Here is a 22,794-nt window from a genome sequence, read left to right as displayed (position 1 = left end):
AAAAAGATACAAAGTGCAGGAGTAATTCAGCGGGTCAGGCAGCATCTCAGGATAGGTGATGTTTCGGGCAAGACACTTCCTCATGGGAGGGGGAGGGGGGGGGGGGGGGGGGGGGGAAAAAGACAGGAAGAGAGGAGGGGGCATGGCAAAGCCTGGCAGACAATAGGTTGATACAGGGTTTTTTTTTTGATAGGTAGATGGTTTCCATTTTTGGCCTCTGCCAATCACCCCCTCGCCCCTCACCAGTATCAAATTATTACATGCCAGGCTTTGTATCGCCCCTCCTCTCTTCTTCCAGATTTCTAGCTTTCTCCCCCCCCCCCCCCCCCTTACCACCACATCTACAATCAGTCTGAAGAAGGGTCCTGACCCAAAACCTGTTCTCCAGAGACGTTGCCTGGCCTGCCGAGTTATTTCCAGCAGTCTGTGCCTTTTTCTTCTGTAAAGTATAATCTGCAGTTCCTTTTTCTTAATAAAATATCACTATTTGTATTTTCACCTTTAACCAGGGGAAATCTTTAAGCCAAAGTAAATATAACTCAAAATTAATGAGAATTAATCAATTATCATTAATCAATGATGCCCAGGTATGATGAAAGGAGCTGGTAGGTTAATTACCCCAAGTGTAAATAATTGTCAGTAGAATCGTAAGGAGGTTAATGGATATGTAGAGTTTTGAGCTGAAAAGCCTCATTCCATTAGTCATAGATTCATAGACTAGATTCATAGACCAGTCATAGTCATTAATAGGGCTTCTTGTTGCTTCTTGGCAATGACCAGAGGCAATTAACATATTGTTAGAAGGCTATTAACATTTGATTATTGAGATGAAAAGTAAAAGCTCAATTTTATTGAAAGCTTAATTTCTACATGCCATGCAAGTACAGCTTCACAATATTCATTTCAGTTAATTAATTAGATAGGCAATAATATGACCTTTTCATGATTTAAAAAAAAAGGTGGAATGGCATAACATGTGCAGCTACTCATTTAAAGTTCTAAAACTCATTTAGATTTAGAGATACAGCGTGGAAACAAGCGCTTCGGGCCTACTGAGTCCACGCTGACCAGAGATCACCTGTACACTAGTTGTATCCTACACACTAGGGATAACTTACAGAAGCTCACAAACCTGCACGTCTCTGGAATGTGAGAGGAAACCGGAGCACCCGGGGAAAACCCATGCGGTCACAGGGAGAACGTACAAACTCCACACAGAGAGCACCCGAGATCAGAATGGAACATGGGCTTCTGGCGCTGTAATGCCCCTGTCCCACTTAGGAAACCTGAACGTGCGGTTCCCGGAGGTTTTTGTCACCTGCTTCCACTACCTGCAACCTCTGGCAACCACCTGCAACCTCCGGGAACTGCACAGAAACCTTGGGTGGGGCACAAAGTCTCCAGAGGTTTCCATTCAGGTTTCCTAAGTGGGACAGGGGCATTAGGCAGCAACTCTTCTGCTGTGCATCTGTGCTGCTGCTTATATTATGTTGATGTAACAGTCATTGATTTTTAGTCTCAAAAGCACGTGGACAAACACAGAATTGGATGACTATTTTACAGTTTGGCATGCTGCTGCTGCTCTTTGGATGATTAATCCACTGATGACAATATTATCACTGGGAACCTGTCAAATCCAAAAGTGAGATCTTTCAATACCAAGGTAGACAAAAATGCTGGAGAAACTCAGCGGGTGAGGCAGCATCTATGGAACGAAGGAATAGGTGACGCTTCGGGTCGAGGCCCTTCCTCAGACTGGAAAGGTGGGGGCGGGAAGAAGAAAGAAAGAGGCGGAGACTCCTTGGTCAATTCGTCCCTTCCCACCCAAACCATACCCTCCCCTGTTACTTTCCCCTGCAACCGCAGGAAATGCTATACTCGTTGCTTTACCTCCCCCACTCTATCCAAGGACCCAAGCAGTCTTTCCGGGTGAGGCAGAGGTTCACCTGCACCTCCTCCAACCTCATCTATTGCATCCACTGCTCTAGGTGTCAACTGCTCTACATCGGTGAGACCAAGCGCAGGCTTGGTGATCGCTTCGCCCAACACCTCCGCACAGTTCGCATTAACCAACCTGATCTCCCGGTGGCTCAGCATTTCAACACCCCCTCCCATTCCAAATCCGACCTTTCTGTCCTGGGCTTCCTCCATAGCAAGAGTGAGGCCCACCACAAACTGGAAGAGCAGCACCTCGTATTTCGCTTGGGCAGTTTACACCCCAGCGGTATGAACATCGACTTCTCCAATTTCAGGCAGTCCTTGCTTTCTCCCTCATTCTCCTCCCCTTCCCAGTTCTCCCACAGCCTACCTTCTCCACCTCTTTCTTTCTTTGTCCCGCCCCCCCCCACCCCCACATCAGTCTAAAGAAGGGTCTCGACCCGAAACTTCACCTATTCCTTCGCTCCATAGATGCTGCCTCACACACTGAGTTTCTCCAGCATTTTTGTCTACCTTTGATTTTAACGGCATCTGCAGTTCTTTCTTAAATATTCATAACTAATGTCAGCAGTGGGTTTGTTGAGGCTCCTAATCGGGTGATGAGAACATGTAGTTTGTAATGACAGGCATGATCACAATGGAGCAATCTTTCTAGATTTGGCTAAGGTATTACCTACTATTTTTCATAATTGTATAATTTCTATTTAGGGGAATGTTTCAGTGTAATACAATGGAAAATTGAGGTGCTTTGGTTTAGATGAGATGCAGTGCCAAAGACTATCAAAGTACAAACAAACATGGAGCAAAATTAAAGAAAAGTCCGTTCTCCCAGTTATCCTTTCGTGAAAGATGCAATTTTATAAGATAACAAGAAAAGCTGGTCAATAGACTCACTCGATCTGTACATTCATTGAGGAGCAACCAATAGGCTCTTTTCATGGATAGATGATATTGGATTGGATAGGAAGGGTCCTGACGCAAACGTCACCTCTCCAGAGATGCTGCATTACCCGTCGAGTTACTGCAGCACCTTGTCTTTTTTTTTTTGTAAACCAGCATCTGCGGTTCCTTGTTTCAAGGCTATTTTCCCCATATCTCTTTCTAATATTTTTCCAATTTCATTTTGAGTGCCACTGTTAATGGTATATCCACCAATCTATCAGATAGTTTTCATTGTGTAATCAGAACCTCTATTGTCAGTTCTGATTTTTTATTTATGGACTTGTATTCAATATCTATATAGCCATATGCAGAACCTTATTATGATATGAGTCTGAAATAAGCTGCCAGATACTCATTCCTACTTTCCATACCCCCACCCTTCCTCATCAAACCTTCTGTTGAAACTTTTATTATCTGTAGACTTGATTGTGGCAGTGCTCTGCTGGTCATTCACTCATCTTATTTCATTTCAGGAGTACCTAGCCAAGTTCCAAGGTCACCATATCCTTACAAGTCTGCTCCTGGAGCTGGGACTCTAGGTAATCGTTTTTTCCGTTTTATTTGGAGGAGCTATTCCTTCTCTGCATTTATTGTGTTCTAAATCTATTTTGTTACAGGATTCTTGAGCTGATTACCCAGCGTGAATTCTGGAGAATCTCGGCTAGGTCATGATCCACTATATTGTGGAACACTGTGGCAGAGTGCACTTGCAGTTTTACCATCTGGAATCTTTTGAAAGTTAGGAACATCGACATTCAGGTTCACATGCACAAAAGCACAAGTATTTGAGTGCAAGTGCTAGCTGTTTGCAATAGAATGCAAGCATTTATCACAGATGCATCCTATTCCGTTTGTTAATAGAGACCAATTGTAATGATTTTTTGTCATAAAATCGTGAAACCTTTTTATTCATCCGAAGACTTTATGATAATGCTGATTAACAGTGAGTTTAACACCCACACTAGTCCATGTCGACTGAATGACTATCATTGGGATGGCCCAGTGGGAAACAGTACCTCTCTCCTTGTCCCGTTCCCCTTCACGGAGATCTCCAGACATTCACGAGCAGGCATCAATTTATTTGTCTTTCTGAAAATGTGTCCACAACAATAGAAAAATGTAAAAATAGTAAACCGTCAAAATATCAGTCTGCAGAAAGTTCCCGACCCGAAACATCACCTATCCATGTTCTCCAGAGATGTTGTCTGACCTGCTGAGTTACTTTAGCACTTTATGTCCCTTTTGTGTAAACTCGCATTTGTAGTTCCTTGTTTTATCAAAATAGCAAATGCCATTTTTCTTTTATTGCATTCGCCCCTTAAATATACATAATGAGGTCTGCCATTTTTTATTCAATGCTTTTCAATATAATTGAGTTCATAACTTATCATTCACTTAAGTTGAGCATTTAAGCTGAGCATTAATATGGGCTTCAAACTGGGATACACTACAGTTTTCAAATGGTGCCCGGAACCTGTCCCGATTACTACTTACTGTACAGGCAGCATGGTGGCACAGCGGTAGAGTTGCTGCCTTACAGCACTTGTAGCGCCAGAGACCCAGGTTTAATCCCGACTCCGAATGCTGTCTGTATGGAGTTTGTACGTTCTCCCCGTAACTTGCGTGGTTTTTCGCTGAGATCTTCGGTTTCCTCCCACACTCCGAACACATACAGGTCTGCAGGTAATTTGGATCGGTAAATGTAAGTGTCTGTAGGATAGTGTTTATATGCGGGGCTCGCAGGTCGGCACAGACCCAGTGGGCCAAAGGGTCTGTTTCACCGCTGTATCTCTAAACTAAACTAAATGTTTTTAAAAGTAGGTTGTTAAAATTATATTTCTCCAGTCCAGTTTTTAACAGCTAATAATCTATCACCAGATTAAAGTTGATATTTGCCCCCAAAACAATTACATCCCATAAATTCAAAGTCGGCATATAGGTTGGTGGAGATGGGGTGAAAGTTTAGTTTAGTTTATTATTGTCACATGTATTGAGGTGAATGAGGTATATGGAAGGTCAGGACCACTCTCTAGCTGGTGAGAGGACGGTTCAGCTGCCTGGTAACAGCTGGGAAGAAACTGTCCCTGAATCTGGAGGTATCTATTTTCAAACTTCTGTACCTCTTGCCTGATGGAAGAGGGTGTGACCAGGGTGAGACTGGTCCTTGATTACACTGGTGGCATTGCTGTGGAGGCATGAAGTGCTGATGGAGTTAATGGAAGAGAGGCTGGTTTGTGTGATGGTCTGGGCTACATCCACAACCCAAACCATGCTGTGATGCATCCCAATAAAATGTTTGTCTATGGCGCATCTGCAGACATTGGTATGGGTTGTTGGGGACATGCCAAACTTCCTAAGCCTTCTAAGGAAGTAGAGACTTTGGTGGGGTTGGACTGAGAATGAGGAGAATGTTTATATGGCCAAGGTTTTTGATTTTGTTTTTTCTTCTCACTGTTTGCAATACAGTTTACTACATTAATTTAAAGATGACAAATGTAAGCTTAATTACTTGAATTTGCTTCATAATTTAGTCAGATAAATAAGAGTATGCAGCATATTGAAAGTTATAATGAGTCTGATGAAGTATTTTGAATGTATAAAAGTGCAATGGTAAATTATTAGGGCAAAGTAGAACTAGCTTTGTGTATTACATAGAAACATAGAAACATAGAAATTAGGTGCAGGAGTAGGCCATTCGGCCCTTCGAGCCTGCACCGCCATTCAATATGATCATGGCTGATCATCCAACTCAGTATCCTGTACCTGCCTTCTCTCCATACCCCCTGATCCCCTTAGCCACAAGGGCCACATCTAACTCCCTCTTAAATATAGCCAATGAAGTGGCCTCAATACCCTCTGTGGCCGAGAGTTCCAGAGATTCACCACTCTCTGTGTGAAAAAAGTTCTTCTCATCTCGGTTTTAAAGGATTTCCCCTTTATCCTTAAGCTGTGACCCCTTGTCCTGGACTTCCCTAACATCGGGAACAATCTTCCTGCATCTAGCCTGTCCAACCCCTTAAGAATTTTGTAAGTTTCTATAAGATCCCCTCTCAATCTTCTAAATTCTAGAGAGTATAAACCAAGTTTATCCAGTCTTTCTTCATAAGACAGTCCTGACATCCCAGGAATCAGTCTGGTGAACCGTCTCTGCACTCCCTCTATGGCAATAATGTCCTTCCTCAGATTTGGAGACCAAAACTGTACGCAATACTCCAGGTGTGGTCTCACCAAGACCCTGTACAACTGCAGTAGAACCTCTCTGCTCCTATACTCAAATCCTTTTGCAATGAAAGCTAAATACATACCATTCGCATATTAGTGTTGTTCCTCACATTTCGATGTATTATGTTGGGTCAATTCCCTATGTAAATGAAAGTTATATAATAAGTGAAAGGCAAATTTAACTCTCACAAAATTTTGTTTAATTAAAAATTGCATGAAGAACATAACTCTGAACTGTTTAATCTACCACTCTAGGTGCTGGAGGAGTTCCAGGTGCTGTTGTCCCAGGTGTATATCCAGGCTATCAGGGTAGGTGCAGATATTGCCTTGAAGTGTAGTATGTCTTTTACATGGTGCTCCCTGTTAGTACAGTTTATTGTCATAGATAATCCTGGATGATCAAATGATCTTGAAAATCATATTTTTTTAAATCTTCTAATGTATTAAAATACAAAAATAATACTTAAGAATTCATGATACCTTAAATAATTTTGCTGGGGAAGAATTCACTGCTTTTGGAGGTTTTTAGCTTTTTATTTACATTTTTAATCAAAGGTTTCACTGTTTTCTTAGGAAGACACGCATTCAATCTTCTCCCCCCTCAATAGTCGTTCCAAAAGTGTACAGGACTATGACTAATGAATCCATAATTAAGATAAAAGCAGAGAGCTCCATTTCTGCAATTTCCCCAACACTCTGACAACTTTACAAAGTGTCTGCCTCCAATGGCCTCAACTTCAACTGTCTCTCCCAGCAAACTTGCCAGCAATTGATGATCACAGAGCTGAGCACCGCTGTTAGGATCTGCTTTCCTGGGCTTGACCTGTTCTCTGGTGTTTGCACAAATGGCTAATTTTACAGGGGAGGTTTCAATTGTGCATTGAATGAGGAATGATGCCATCCTGCATCCTTTGAATGTTTTGTACACCTGCGTGCGGGTGTAAGGTAAATCCTAATTGAATTTCACGGAAAAATGATACTACACTCTAATTTAGTAACCAGTGCTAGAGATTGAATATATTGTCCAATCTGTTTCTATTTTTGAAAATGTGAAAAATGGAAGTAGCATTCTGTTAAGTATTATTTATTATACTCTTAGGTGCAAGGAGTCATGGGCTTGGAGTACTTCCTGGAGTACCAACTGGAACTGGTTTGAAAGCCAAACCAAGTAATTTTTTTAAATACTTATTTTGATATTCTCGTCAAGTATTTTATTAAGTAAGATTAGGAAACATGGGGATAGAGTAAAGTGTAAAAAATAGATTTAAAACTCCTTTGCCATTGTACTGTCCAAAAATACACGTGTTGCGTGTCAAGAATCAACGGACATAAGAATACAGCAGAATTAGACGTACTTGAAAGAGGAGTTTTACTTAATCTCATTTTTTGTTTTTTCAGCTTTAATGTATTGGGGATGCTGTGCTGGTTTTGGTGCTGAGGGGTGGTGTTGGGGGAGGGATGGGGTGGACTGTGTGGGAGGAGGGTTAGGGTGATGCGCAGAGGAAGTAGGTGGGGGAAGGTACAGAAACTGAGACGGGTGGGAGGCTGGGGGGATTTGGAAAATGGAGGCTGGTCATTTGCTGTTTCCACATCACCTTCCAGCCTCTGTCATTGCAAACTAGAACAGTATCTCATATTCTGCCTGAGTAGTCTAAAACCCCTCGCGCACTGACTCCATCTACCCATTACACAACTCCAATTGGGTCCCTTGCACTGTTCTCATATAAGATTTGATGATTCATCTTAAATTCCTCAAGATGTCCAAAAGACAATGTACAACTCTACACCACAATGTCGATGCTAAGAGACATGAAATTTATCGGCTAAAATAAATTTTAAAGTAATTATATTGTGGAACCTGATAGATGCTGTAGTGAATAAATAGGTAATATTGCTTTTTACAAGTTTATTGAATTATAATTTCCCACCAACAAATGAGCATGTGGCAGTTATAATGATTTAATTTGATAATGCATCCCTTTGTTTGCTCTTCTAGATGCTGGTGGTCAATATGGATATCCAACAGGTAAAGACTGATATTAGTATCTAATAATCACAAATAAAAGAATGGATCACAATAAAGAAAGAAGTGACAAAGACCCATGATTTATTTATTTGCCTCTGTACTCCATAATTTGAGATTTGTAATTGAAAATAAATCACATGTGGTTAAATTGCACATTGTCAGATTTTAATAAAGGCTATGTATTTACATTTTTGCTTCACCATGTAGTAATCACAGCAGTGTTGAAACATAGTTTCTCCCCACCCCCCTTTTGGGGGCTAGTCCACTTCAGTTTTCTCCTGAGCATATAAAAGGCATGCTCAATTGGGTTCACATCGGGTGATTGACTTGGCCACCCAAGAATTGACCATTTTTTAGCTTTGAAAAACTCCTTTGTTGCTTTAGTAGTATGTTTGGGATCATTGTTTTGCTGTAGAATGAACTGCCGGCCAATGTTTTGAGGTATTTATTTGGACTTGAGCAGATAGGATGTGTCTATACACTTCAGTATTTATTATGCTACTACCATCAGGAGTTGTATCATTAATGATGACAATTGAGCCAGTCTTCATCAACCATACATGCCCAGGCCATAACACCCCCACCACAGTGTTTCACAGATGAAGTGGTATGCTTTGGATCTTGGCCAGTTCCTTCTCTCCTCTTGCCATCACTCTGATGTAAGTTAATCTTCATCTCATCTGTCCACAAGACCTTTTTCCAGAACTGTGGTTGCTCTTTTAAGTACTCCGTGGCAAACTGGAACCTGGCCAACCTACTTTTGTGGCTAACCAGTGGTTTGCATCTTGCACTATAGCTTCTGTATTTCTGTTCATGAATTCCTCTGGGGAAAGTGGTCATTGACAAATCCACACCTGACTGCTGAAGAGTGTTTCTGATCTGTCGGACAGGTGTTTGGGGATTTTTCTTTATTATAGAGAGAATTATTCTGTCATCGGCTGTGGAGGTCTTCCTTGGCCTGCCAGTCCCTTTGCGATTACTAAGCTCACCAGTGCTCTCTTTCTTCTTAATGATGTTCCAAACAGTTGATTTTGGTAAGCCTAAGGATTGTCCGATGTCTCTAACAGTTTTAATCTTGATTCTCAGTCTCGTAATGGCTTCTTTGACTTTCATTGGCACAACTTTGGTCCTCATGTTGATAAACAGCAACAAAAGTTTCCAAAGGTGATGGAAAGACTGGAGGAAAGATTAGGTGCTGAGAGCTCTCTTGTATCTGCATGAAGGAGGTAATTAAACACACCTGAGAAATTACAAATACCTGTGAAGCCAAACATTATGGTGAAATGGGGGGACTATGTATAAACACAGCTGAAATTTCTACATGGTAAAACCAAAATGTATAAAAATGGCCTTTATTAAAGCCTGACAATGTGCACTTTAGCCACGTGATTTTTTTCTGTTAAAAATCTCAAATTGTGGAGTACAGAGGCAAATAAATATGATGGGTCTTTGTCCCAAAAATTATTGAGGGCACTGTATACGCTTCCACTAAGGTCCAGGATAGGAGATTGGTTAACAAAGGTAGGAGCCATGAGATGAATGAACATTCATCATTGAACAGGATGGAAAGAGTGCACGTAAATGGATCTTTCTCAGATTGGTAAGTTGAAACTAATGAGGAACCACAAGGATTGGCGCATGGACCCCAATTTAGCTGAGGGGATATTTTCAAGTTCCTAAAGAAATTGACTGGTTTGAGTTTTGAGGTGGATGTAAAAAGACTTACAGAAGATTTTGTCAAGATGAATGAAAACCTAAGTTCATAACAGATAGAATATAAATATAAAAATGTGTTACTTTGCTGCAATAAACAGATAAATTGATTATTTTTAAACAATTGAGAGATTAGGTCATGTTGACATTTAAAGGGACTGAGGTGTATTGGGGCACAAATCAACAAAGACCAGGTATACATTTGCTTTGAATGTTGCTTTGCAGGCAAAAATACAACAAATAAATATTAATCAACAATACCATAAATTACCAGTATTATAGATAATAAAGTGCAACTTAAACAAAGTCTATAGTAGATCGTTGAAGAGGCAGGGTTGTCCTTGAACCTGGAGGTCATAGTTTTTTAGGCACCTGTATCTTCTTCCCGATGGTAACAGAGAGATGAGAGCATGGCCAGGGTACTGTGGGGCTTTGTTGATATTAGCTGCCTTTTTGAGACCGCACTTCCTGTCGATCCCTTGAAAGTGGAGGTCAATACCTGTGATGGACTGGGTAATGTCCACCACTTTATGCAACCTCTTTGTTTAGTTTATTGTCACATCTACCAAGGTACAGTGAAAAGCTTTTTGCTGCGTGCTATCTGGTCAGTGGAAAGACTATACAAGATTACAATCAAACCGTCTTCAGTGTACAGATATATAATAAAGGGAATAACGTTTAAGGCAAGATGAAGTCCAGTAAAGTGCATTTTGGATAGATCGAGGGTCTCCAATGAGGTAGATGGTAGGACCGGACCACTCTCCAGATGGTGATAGGATAATTCAGTTGCCTGGTAACAGCTGGGAGGAAACTATCCCTGAATCTGGAAGTATGCATGTTCACCCTTCCGTACCTCTTACATGAATGGAGAGGGGAGAAGAGGAAGTGTCCGCAGTGAGACTCATCCTAGATTCTGCTGGTGGCCTTGGCGAGGCAGCATGAAGTGCAGATGGAGTCAACGGTAGGGAGGTTGGTTTGCATGATGGTCTGGGCTGCATCCACAATTCTCTGCAATTTCTTGGGGTTTGGAAGGAGCTGTTCCCGAACCATGCTGTAATGCATCCCAATATAGTGCCTTTATGGCGCATCTGTAGAAGCTGGTGAGAGTTGTTGGGGATATGCCGAACCTCCTAAGTTCATGGGCGTTCAAATGACTGAAATAGGCCGAGATGCAACTAGTCAGCATATTTTTAATGTACACCTGTTAGAAGTTCACCTGTTAGATAAATGCCTTCCCATTTCATCCAATACTTGACATTTTATATCTGTTTCCTGATAGGTTATGGTAGCTTTGGAGTAGGAGTGCCTGTTGGCTATCCAGTTCTTTCACCTAAACTTCCAGGTATGAGCTGTGCATTTTTTCACATATAGGATATTAATAGGAGTAATAGTAGAGCATGAGTAATGTGGGAAGATACAGATTCAGATACAGATTTAGTGGATATGGAGAAAGTGTGAGAAGATGTTTCCCAATTTAGAAGTAAGTTCAGACATAATCACAATCAAATATGAATAGTTACAACATTGAAAAAACCTAGTTGCAGCATATGCAGTTGTATTATAATTCAAAATGCGGTTGTTACTTATTATTGTCACTGTTGCTATGGTTCTAACTGTGCTATTGTTCAAACTCTGCAACCTCTCGCTGCTTTATACAACAGCAGCCCATTGAGTCCTCCTTTTGTCAATGTTCTTGGAGAAAAGTCCTGTCATAATGAATGTTCAGTTTCATCAGTGAGACAAGATGTCATGGCAGCACACTCAATCCAAGCATTGGCGTGTACTAGATTATATGATCCTATTACACAGACCACAAAGAAGTCCAGATACTGTACCAGTAGTTCACAGAAAAAAAATGTAGGATTCAAATAGGTGAAGCAGAATAAATTATGTGCAAGATGATGACCAATCTTATCAAAAGATGTGCTGTTGGTTCAATTAATATAGAATGATGCCAAAACAACCCCTAATTAGTGATGAATAACGTCTCGGCATTCATATTCCTTCAGAGTCTTATTATTGTGGAAGATTTTAAAGGAGCGAAATATTTAACTTTTTCCATTGAGTTTACCTTTTGATCCTCCCATTATTTATTTGTACATTTGGTATTTCTGTGGCTGACTTATTTCTTTGTTCAGATGATCTTGACCAGTTGCAGTTCTGCACTGAAATCATTTGATGAGACGTTTAATTGCTATATTCATATGAACCTCTCCATCAAAATGGTTTCTATGAACTTGTGCTAAGTTTCTACTCAAAATTCCCAAATAAATATTTGGATATGTGTAAAGAATGAGAGCCACTGAGGCCTTATCACAATATCCAATTCATTATACATCCAAAAACATCACAGTAAATAGAATTATATCTGGTCAAGAATAATCTTAAGAAAATCAGTGTGGTCTGTGTACCAAAGAGAGGAACTGTCTATGATCACACCATGCGGCATAGTGACAGAATTGTGTAACCATGTTTTGAGTTTTACTATATATTGGTTTACATACACTATACTGTGTTCGATATAATCTAGTCTAGTTTTTTATTATTAAACACAGTTTGTGACGTTTTTATTTGCATTGCAGGTGGCTATGGAATTCCATATAGTGCAGGTAGGATTTTCAATATTTTCCTCATTTTTTAAGATGTTTTTTAATATTACAATCCAGTCCTATTACTACAACACCTTGCTAATATTATCAAATTACAAAATGAAAGATGGAATCTTACCTATAAAATGTCTATGCATGCTATTAGCCCTCTGTTTTGTCTATTTCATATTTTGACCAAAAAGCATAATTGTTAAAGATTATGTAGCACTTTAACAAGGTTTACTAAGCTCCCAGAGTATAATGTTAGAAAATCACAACAATTCTGTAATTCTATTGTTATTATTCTATTTTGTAAATGGAATTTTTAATAAACAAATCAGGAATAACAATAATAAAATAAGAAAATGCTGATTGCTGGTAATACTCGGCAAGACGTGGGATCTCCATGGAGAGTGGAAATTGGAAGACATTTTGAAGTACGAAGACCTGTCGTCAAATACAAGATTTGATAAGGATAATAAGAGGATCTTTTCTGTGGATCTTTTCTCAATTAACTCTATTCCTCCACAGATTACCACATGTGCTGCCTGGTCTGCTTAGCATTTCCTGCATTCACTCTTTTCATTTCTGCAGGAAGTGTAATCCACAATTAATGTTATTGAATACAGAGTACAGTCCCTGAGCTAACACTCGAGAATGTAAATCAAATTATTTTCTGGTGACTTCAGAATTTAAATTTGGCTTTAAAATTCCAAAAATAAAATGCCGTTAACAGCAAATGTGACATAAGACTAAATTGGGAAATAAATCTCATTGTCTAGAAATTAATTTGCACTGAAAAAAACACGCTTTAAAATGGTGCTGCAAGGGAATCAATTCCTAGTGCCATTAGTTCCTAATCTTCATGCATACATCTTATGAAAGCATAGACCTGTGTCTCAATAAGGCAGCAATGTTTTTACATAGGCAAACATTAACTGCAAATAGTCTGGTGTACCAGCAAAACTAAACTCCGCTAATTTCTGTCATGCCTTTACCTCTTCAAAGGGAAGTGACATAGTATTCAGCTCTTCCGCATGACATGATCAAATCTCATTTTACAGCCATGCATTCTGGAGGAAGAGGTGTTCAATGCACTTGGGGGGCAATGCTGAGTCAACATCTTAAATGCTGATACATCTTTTCACTAACCTATTTTTCTAGTCACTTTCATAAACTATGTCCACATGCTATTGTAATTGCCATTAATTAAATGTAAGATACTTAGTTTCAGAATTAAGTTTCTCACCATCAAACTGAATATTAAATTATATCATGCTATGAACACTTTCCTGAGAGATCTTTTAAATTCCTCAGCGTAAATATCACCAACAATTTGCCCTCAACCAACCATATTGAAGCTACAGTCAAAAAAGCACACCTACACCTTTACTTTACACACCTACGAAGATGAAAGAAATGCAGTATGTCTCCAACAACGCTTGACTTCTACAGATAAACTGTAGAAAGTATTCTGTCGGGATGCATCACAGTTTGGTTTGGCAACAGCTCTGCCCAAGACCACAATAAATTGCAGAGTTGTGGATATATCCCATTCCATCACACAAACCAACCACCATCCATCGATTCAATCTACACCATGTTGCCTCGAGAAAGCCAAAAACATAATCGTACCATTTTGTGCCAATCGAAGTCATTTTGTTAATGTTCACATTGATGTCAAACTAAAAAATTGGTTGATCTCTATCATAACTTGTCAATCTTCTTTCAGCTGGATATGCAGCTGCCAAAGCTGCTAAATATGGAGGTAAATCCATCAAACATTTTAACTTAGCATAACATTTTTGTGTTAATAAGCATTCTTTTTCAATCTGTTGCACCAGTGAGCGTGACTGGTGCAACAGATTCAAACAGTGAAGCTGCTTTCACCTGTTCCCATGTCTAGATCCTGCTTTTATTTATCGCCGTCTTTTGGCTTGAAAATGTAATGCCATATTGTGTTATTTTCATATTAATAATCAAGGGAAAACCTGCAGACAAGGTGAAATATTTGTAGTTGTACTTCCAATTACTTTAATAGCAGTCGGGTTTTATAGTGGATATAGAGGATATACTTTCAAAGATAAAGATAACATTAAAATGGGCAGATAAATGGCTATTAAAAATTAGCACTGAAGAGAAGAATGCAAAGACGCTGATGAGTTTATGTACACATATCTTGGAAAGAGGGGGGACACTGAAAAATCAAATGTGATCTTTGGTTATATTAATAGAAACAGAGAACAAAAACAGAATTAAGATTTCTTAAGTTGCTTTAAAGCAGTGGCTTACCCTCACCTGGGACACTGTACTCTACCCGTTGCATTTGGGAAAGATGTCAAACTTATGGAGAAAATGTACAAAAGCGATTTCCTCGAAAGGTACAGGGAAGTGGGGTTTCAGTTGTGGGGAAAACTGAAGCCGTGGATGTTCTGCTTAAAGTAGACAATGATAAGAAGAGAGTAGAGAGAAATATTCAAAATAGTGGTTTTGATAGTATATGCAAAAATGGAACACAAATGAAGATGTTAGCAAATGAAACAAATATCGCATGAGGATACTTCTCAAATCATTGTTGTGATTTGGAATGCTGGATGATGGAAGCAAATTGAATGTAATGTAAACAGGACAGGAGAGGGAAAAGAAAATGATAGAAAGGAGGGAGAGCATGAAAAAGGGCAGTGACAGAAATTAAGTGGCTGAAAAAATTGAGGGAGAGAATGGGAGAAATTTAGAGAGGAGAGACAAAGAGAGAAATGGGATCGCTCATAAATGAGCCATATGAGAGAGAAAGGGGAAAAGGAAGACATTGTTGGTGATGCAAGCAAATTAGCTGGGAGAGGATAAGGGCAAAAAGGATAAGGGGTGGGGGGAGAGTAGGGAGCAGGAATGAGAGGAAGGAGGGACAGTACAAGAAGGACAAGATAAGAGGAGAGTTAAAGCAAAGGAATGGAAGAGCCCGAGGGGAATGAAAGCTTGACAAGAGGTAGGAGGGAGAGCGAGGAAACATAGAAAATAGGTGCAAGAGTAGGCCATTCGGCCCTTCGAGCCAGCACTGCCATTCAATATGATCATGGCTGATCATCCAACTCAGTATCCCGTACCTGCCTTCTCTCCATACCCCCTGATCCCTTTAGCCACAAGGGCCACATCTAACTCCCTCTTAAATATAGCCATTGAACTGTGGCCTCAACTACCTTATGTGGCAGAGAATTCCACAGATTCACCACAGAGGAAGGATGGAATATAAAGTGTTCAGGTCAAGCTGAGCAGAGAACAGGGGGACAAGAGCAAGTTGAGGTAGAGTGAGACCAGAAATCTGGGAAGCGAGAATGGGTGTAGGGGAATGAGGATGTCAGTAGGAGGATACACGGAGCAAAACAAATTGCTGCAGAACTCAATGCGACAAGCAGCAGCTGTGGGTTAAAGAATTGTTGGGATTTCAGGTCAAGACACTGCACCAGCAATAAATACAAATTAGCGGACTGGGAAAAGGAAAGGTGACTGGGTGGAATAGACAGGAAGTGAAGGGGAAGTAGGTATAGAGACAGGTAGATTGAATAGCAACAAGAGCCAGAATCTAAAAGGGTAAATTGAAAATGGTGCCAACACACAACAGGTCAGGCAGCATCTGTGGAGAAGATGCAGCACATTCTTTGGACTTCAGCAAGTCAAGCTTATTCAGTGCTATCTGCCCTATTTCTCCCAAATGTTATGTGGGGTTGGTGGTGTGTGAATATCTAGCCATCAAGGCACTGGACTGTATATGGCATTTTACAATGTAAATGCTATATTTTTTAAACTTCTGGAATATATTTTGCATTTAATATACTGGTACATTAATTTGCAGTCATGTTTAGCATTAATTTACTCACTACCCCAGAATAAACTATCCTTATTATGCTCCTCATTCTGTTCTGCTTCAAATTGAAGTAACAATTCATCTTTGTGATTGGAATCATAATAATATTGTAATATGCTAACTCTCAATAAGAAGTACATCAGTTAGGTTAATTTCATATATTAATGAATATAACTCTGCACCATGTCATTTAAGGCGGAGTACCTGGAGGTGTTCCTGGAGCCGTTCAAGGAGGTCTTCCAGGTAATTTGCAATAGAATTATCTATCCACATATTAAATTATCCTGCCTTTATCTATGTTGGATCCTCAAGGTTGAACTTGCTTACTGGAAATCTCCTGAAATGCATTACCAAAGCTCCGTGTGTAGCCCTTGAGCAGACATGATCATCACTACTGAAGACAATTTTCTGAGTCGTCACTCGCTGAAGAAAACTTGTGGAAGATCCATGACAGCGTTGAGCAGCCGATTTCTGTTAATGGTTTCATCCAGTTGCCTTTGTCGTGATAGCAATAAGCACACCATTTGTCCACCTTTCTTTAGTTTTGATCCAATTTATTGTAAGGGTATTTAAGATTCAAAAAGAAATTTACACACAATCTTTGTAAGAGAAGGGCATTAATGGTAATATTCCCCCCCCCATCTTATTTTATGTTTCAAGTGATCCTAAAGAATGTTACTTTGAATAATTTAAGTATTGCTCATTAATTAACTATTACAATTTATTAATCCCATATTACTGAAGGTAGTTATGCACCTTAAACTGCAAGTATTCTTTTAATTCATTCAATACCCCCTGCATGTTGGAGAAACAAATTCATCCATACTCCTATATTCGCCTAAAAAGTCGCCTAAGTGGGACAGGCCCTTTATGGACATGGTGCAATAGGTGAAATAATCTCAGTGCCATCCAATGATTCTACAGGACACCATTTGAAATATTTTTGATATTTCCCATCACATAACATTACATTTACTTGTATAATTTGCATTGTGGTCACATCCAAAAACTAATTAATAGAATAAACTGCATCTTTCTCATCATCTCTTTCAAGTCATTAAAATGATTTGAACTTTTCTGGTCACATTCCAGAAAGTTCTTGCTGTAACGAAAGCCATGAGCCACGTTTGAGAACAGCAATCTTGCTAATAACCTAATCTGTTTAGCAGAAAAATTAAGATCATCTGTTACTTTTGTCGAAAAGATAGATGATTGTACATCTCCTGTGCTGATATTCCAGGTGGTGTTCCAGGAGCAGTTCCGGGGGGTTCAGCTGGAGGCACTGTTCCAGGTGGCGTTCCAGGGGGTGTTCCAGGAGGTGTCCCTGGTAATTTAGTTGCATATTACAGACATTTTTCCATGTATTTTAATGTTTATTGAGATATCTCATATAGATAGGGTGGTAAAGAAAGCTTTTGGTATGCTAGCCTTTATAAATCAGAGCATTTGAGTATAGAAGCTGGGATGTAATGTTAAAATTGTACAAGGCATTGGTGAGACCAAATCTGGAGTATGGTGTACAATTTTGGTCGCCCAATTATAGGAAGGATGTCAACAAAATAGAGAGAGTACAGAGGAGATTTACTAGAATGTTGCCTGGGTTTCAACAACTAAGTTACAGAGATAGGTTGAATAAGTTAGGTCTTTATTCTCTGGAGCGCAGAAGGTTAAGGGGGGACTTGATAGAGGTCTTTAAAATGATGAGAGGGATAGACAGAGTTGATGTGGACAAGCTTTTCCCTTTGAGAATAGGGAAGATTCAAACAAGAGGACATGACTTCAGAATTAAGGGACAGAAGTTTAGGGGTAATATGAGGGGGAACTTCTTTACTCAGAGAGTGGTAGCGGTGTGGAATGAGCTTCCAGTGGAAGTGGTGGAGGCAGGTTCATTGGTATCATTTAAAAATAAATTGGATAGGCATATGGATGAGAGAGGGAATGGAGGGTTATGTGATGAGTGCAGGCAGGTGGGACTAAGGGATAAAAAAAAGTTGTTCGGCACGGACTTGTAGGGCCGAGATGGCCTGTTTCCGTGCTGTAATTGTTATATGGTTATACAAGTATGTTTTTCAAATATGTGGGTTTTGCTCCTCAAAAGTAGAATCTCCATTTTTATAATTGCTGCTATTAGATTACAAATATAGCCTGAATCAACGATCATATATTAGTTTAACCTGGGACAAAACAGAGTGAAGTGAGATTTCCTGGAGGTAATTCTTAATCTGTGAATATTTGAACTTGTAAACTGTTGTAAATTGGGGCCTCAAGTTTGAGTAAGCCCCATTAGGCAAAAAAAAAGTACCTTTTATTTTCCATGCAGCACACAGCTATTTGAGTGCCTTCCGTGCAAGATGGGAAACGCGCTTGGTTTTCAAACAGAAATAATTTTTCATTATTTTAAACTGCTCTGTTCTATTGAAGTCAGTTAAAAAACATCCATACCATGAAAACAAATTAATAAATTATTTTATATAAAATTCCGTGCTTCTTTAAAACAAAACTTTCAGTATTGATGCGTTCCGACATATTTGGTGAATATCCCAGTAAGATTATGGATTTTCTTTCCTGAAGTGTATTAATCAACCAGATGTTTTTTAAAACAATTTGTAGTTTAATGATTACAATTATAGAGATAAATTATTTCAATATATTTGAATTCCAGATTTAGTTTATTTCCTGTATTTTCCAGGTGGCGCCAGCAATGGCTGTCTCGCCAACAGTCTGTCTGTCTTTTCCTTCTGTGTTTTAATTGTATTTGTTAAATGTATGTTTTTAGTGTTCTTTAGCTTGTTTTATGTCGGGTTGGGGGAAACTTTTTCTAATCTCTTACCTCGACGGAGATACGATTTATTTCTGTATCGTATCTCCGTCCGCACAGCAGCCTAACATCGAGGAGTTGGCGGCCTCTGCTGGAGACTGATTTTGAGAGCTCCACCGCAGGGAACCTGCAGGACTTTAACATCGAAGAGCCCACGATCCCTTTGCCAGGGATCAACCTCGGAGCTCCAACCGTGGGTGCTTGCGGACTTAACATCACGGAGCCCGCGGTCTCTGGTCAGAGACTGACTTCGGGAACTCCAACGTGGGAGTTTCGATCGCCCCAATGCGGGAGTTTCGATCGCCCCGATGCGGGGGCTTCGACCGCTGGCTGCGAGAACTTCGATCGCCCTGACGGATGGTTCGACTGCCCCGACCGTGGGAGAATAAAGAGGAAGAAAATGTTACTTTTTTACCTTGCATCAAAGTGAGGAAAGTGGGGAATCCACTGTGGTGGATGTTTATATTAACTTTATGTAGTTGTGTGTCTTGTTGCTTTTTTTTTGTAGGGCTGTATGGTGATTCGCATATCACTGTACCTTAATTGGTACATGTGACAATAAAATTGAACCTCTGAACCTTTGACATTTTCCATCCAGCTAGTACAATTCAGATTTTAATCTTTGAATCAAACATTCAGGCATCTGGCTATCGCTTTAACAAAATAATCACTAGGCTACTGCAAGTTCAGTTCAGTTTTATTTGTCATATGTAGGTTAACACAGGGTCAACGGTACAATGAAATGTTTTTGACAAGATAACGGGTCACCTCAGCAATTGACAAGTCATCATGTGCCCACAATAAAGTAATTCAAACAATCTGTGTAACTGTAAGGAATTAAACGGCAAATTGGTTTTCTCGTTCAATTTGTAATCTGAAAATGTTATTTTGCTAATTGGATTTGAGTAATTTTCAATAATATTGAATATGTTAGAAATAAGGTTTCTCTGGAATGGGGTGATGTGTTTGATCATCAGATTACAACTCGGCATGCTACTCATTATCATAAATTGTTAATCCTCTGTCATTGCAGGTGGATATGCAGGAGCCAAAGCTGCAAAATATGGAGGTTAGTCAAATTTATTCATCATTGCAAGAAAACAAATTCATGCAAATATTCATTCTCACTCAGTAACAAGAAGGACATTAATAATGATATCTGTACATTTGTTGAATCTCAATGATCTCCTTTATGTGGCATGGCTATCAATTATTATATTATTAATGGGCATTGGATTTAAATTGGAACAATGCACAAGGCAAATATAAGACAAAAGTGAATGGTGAAACTAACTTGAGGAGGCAGGTCTACCTGGTGTCTAAGTGGTGTCTTTTGTCACTATAATTGAGTCCATCTTGTACTTTGATGCATTAGATGCAATATATATGTATTGGTAGACATATATATATTTGTGAGCATGTAACAATGACTACAAGGTGGTTATTGCCACCCATTGTTTATATAACATCATTTCAACATTTTAATTAGTAACAACATTTGTCTTAGTAATAATAAAATGCATTGAGAACTAACAATATAGAATTCTGTGAGTTTTGTAGAAAATATATATAATTGAATCTCGTGTCATGATATTTCAGGTGCTGTTCCGGGAGGGGTGGCCGGGGTTTCGCCTGGAGCTGGTCCAGGGGGTCTTTCATCTCTCGTTCCAGGGGGTGTTGCAGGAGGTGTTCCTGGTAATTAGTCCATTTTTAATGACATATTCAATGTATCTCGATGTTGATTGAAATGTGTATGTTTTATTGCTTTTACTTTTGCAATTATGTACACATATAACCATATAATAACCATATAACAATTACAGCACGGAAACAGGCCATCTCGACCCTTCTAGTCCGTGCCGAACACGTATTCTCCCCTAGTCCCATATACCTGCACTCAGACCATAACCCTCCATTCCTTTCCCGTCCATATAACTATCCAATTTTATTTAATTAGTTGCATATAATTCTTTAGTCACATGGTAGGTTACAAACTCAGAATTACTGATATGGATATGGACTTATTTCTGGAAACTTAACCCTTAGGCGACGTTACCTAATGCCCAGGTGCCGTGTGCCCTTGGCAAGATAAATTATGTACGATCTATGCACGATGAGGGGATTAATGGGTGAACTGCCTTTCATTATTCTATTGGTTATCTCAAAGATTATGCTACTGTGTTGGTTGGATGTGAGCATGTTTCATTATTATTGAATTTTGAAATATTCAATGTTAATGAAACCTGCTCAAATGGATGACCATAATATTATTAACTATTCAATTTCTGTTCATAACTTGCAAATTCTCTGTCACTGCAGATGGTTATGCAGCAGCCAAAGCAGCGAAATACGCAGGTAAAGCTTCCTATTTTCCCAGTTCAGTCAATAGCCACATGCATCGTGGGAAACTAATTTGGACAAACTTTCATGTTCACCTGTTTCCCAAGATGCTGCCAAGAATTAGAGCCATAGTCACATAGCACGGAAACAGGCCCTTCAGCCCAAGCCATCCATGCTGTCCAAGATGCCCTATCTAAGCAATATACATATGTTTACATTGGTCCTCGAAACTGCAACCTGAACCCTCGAAACCCTAAAAACCTTTCCTAACCATGCACCTGGCCAAGTGTCCTTTAATTGCTGTTATTGTACTTGCCTCAACTATCTCCTCTGGCAGCTTATTCCATATATAACCACCACCTTATGAGAAAAAAGGTTGTCCCCAGGTTTCTATCTAAATTTTCTTCTCTGACCTTAAACCTGTCATCTCATTTTTAATTCACCTACTCTGAGTAAAAGACTTTTGCATTAACAGTATCAATTCCCCTCATGATTTTATACACCTCTGTAAGATCACAGCTTAGCCTCCTGCACTGCAAAGAGTAGAATCCTAGCTTGCCCAATCTCTCCCTAAAGCTCAGGCCCGAGTCCTGGCAACTTCCTCATAGATATCTGCACTCACTGTGAAGGTCCTGCCCCGGTTTCACTTCCCAAAATGCAATACCTCACACTTAAAATCACGATCTACAGTTCCTTGTTTCTCCCCCGATGCCATGCGATCTAACCTTACGAAGCAGCCTTCCATTCAAAACTTTGTCAAAGGCCTTGCTCAAGTCCATTGAGACAACATCTTTGGCCTTGTCAACTTTCTTGGTTATTTCTTCAAAAAATTCAACTAAATTTGTGAGATATGGTTTCTCACATACAAAACCATATTGTCTACCCCGTAGCAGCCTCTGTCTATTCAAATACTATCAGAATCCTCTCCATTAACCTACCCGCAACAGATGTTAGGTTACCTGATCTATAGTTCTCAAGCTTTACCTTGCAACCATTTTGAAAATAGGCACAATATTAGCCACCTTCCAGTCATCTGACACCTCACCCATGTCTAACTATGATTTATATATCTTAACCAGAGCTCCTGCAATTTCTTCTCTAGATTCCCACAGTATTCTCAGACATATCTGATCAGGTCTGGGAGATGTATCTACCTTCATAAGCTTTCGGAAGTTCAACACCTCCCCGACTGTAATTCGGACAATCCGCAAGACCTCTCCATTATTCATTCCAAATTTCCTAGTCTACATCTATTTTTCCAGAGCCAAAACAGAGGCGAAATACTAATTGAAGACCTTGCTTATCTCCTGTGGCTGCTCACATAGATGACTGCTTTCGTTTATGA

The 22,794-nt window shown here is 39.6% G+C and overlaps 1 protein-coding gene across 1 annotated transcript in view; it reads left to right on the top strand.

The window, feature by feature from the left end:
• LOC129710464 (elastin-like) overlaps nucleotides 1–22,794 on the top strand; it is a 120,740-nt gene that overhangs the window by 16,996 nt on the left and 80,950 nt on the right. The window contains exons 3-12 of the mRNA XM_055657419.1: nucleotides 3,354–3,419; nucleotides 6,358–6,411; nucleotides 7,202–7,270; nucleotides 8,099–8,128; nucleotides 11,121–11,183; nucleotides 12,424–12,450; nucleotides 14,162–14,197; nucleotides 17,458–17,618; nucleotides 20,143–20,178; nucleotides 21,429–21,464. Coding sequence (XP_055513394.1) covers nucleotides 3,354–3,419; nucleotides 6,358–6,411; nucleotides 7,202–7,270; nucleotides 8,099–8,128; nucleotides 11,121–11,183; nucleotides 12,424–12,450; nucleotides 14,162–14,197; nucleotides 17,458–17,618; nucleotides 20,143–20,178; nucleotides 21,429–21,464 — 578 coding nt within the window. The remainder of the gene's footprint in view (nucleotides 1–3,353; nucleotides 3,420–6,357; nucleotides 6,412–7,201; nucleotides 7,271–8,098; nucleotides 8,129–11,120; nucleotides 11,184–12,423; nucleotides 12,451–14,161; nucleotides 14,198–17,457; nucleotides 17,619–20,142; nucleotides 20,179–21,428; nucleotides 21,465–22,794) is intronic.

Source organism: Leucoraja erinacea, chromosome 28, assembly GCF_028641065.1.
Source record: "Leucoraja erinacea ecotype New England chromosome 28, Leri_hhj_1, whole genome shotgun sequence".
NCBI classification, from domain to species: Eukaryota; Metazoa; Chordata; class Chondrichthyes; order Rajiformes; family Rajidae; genus Leucoraja; species Leucoraja erinaceus.
This window is presented reverse-complemented; position numbering and strand designations above follow the sequence as displayed.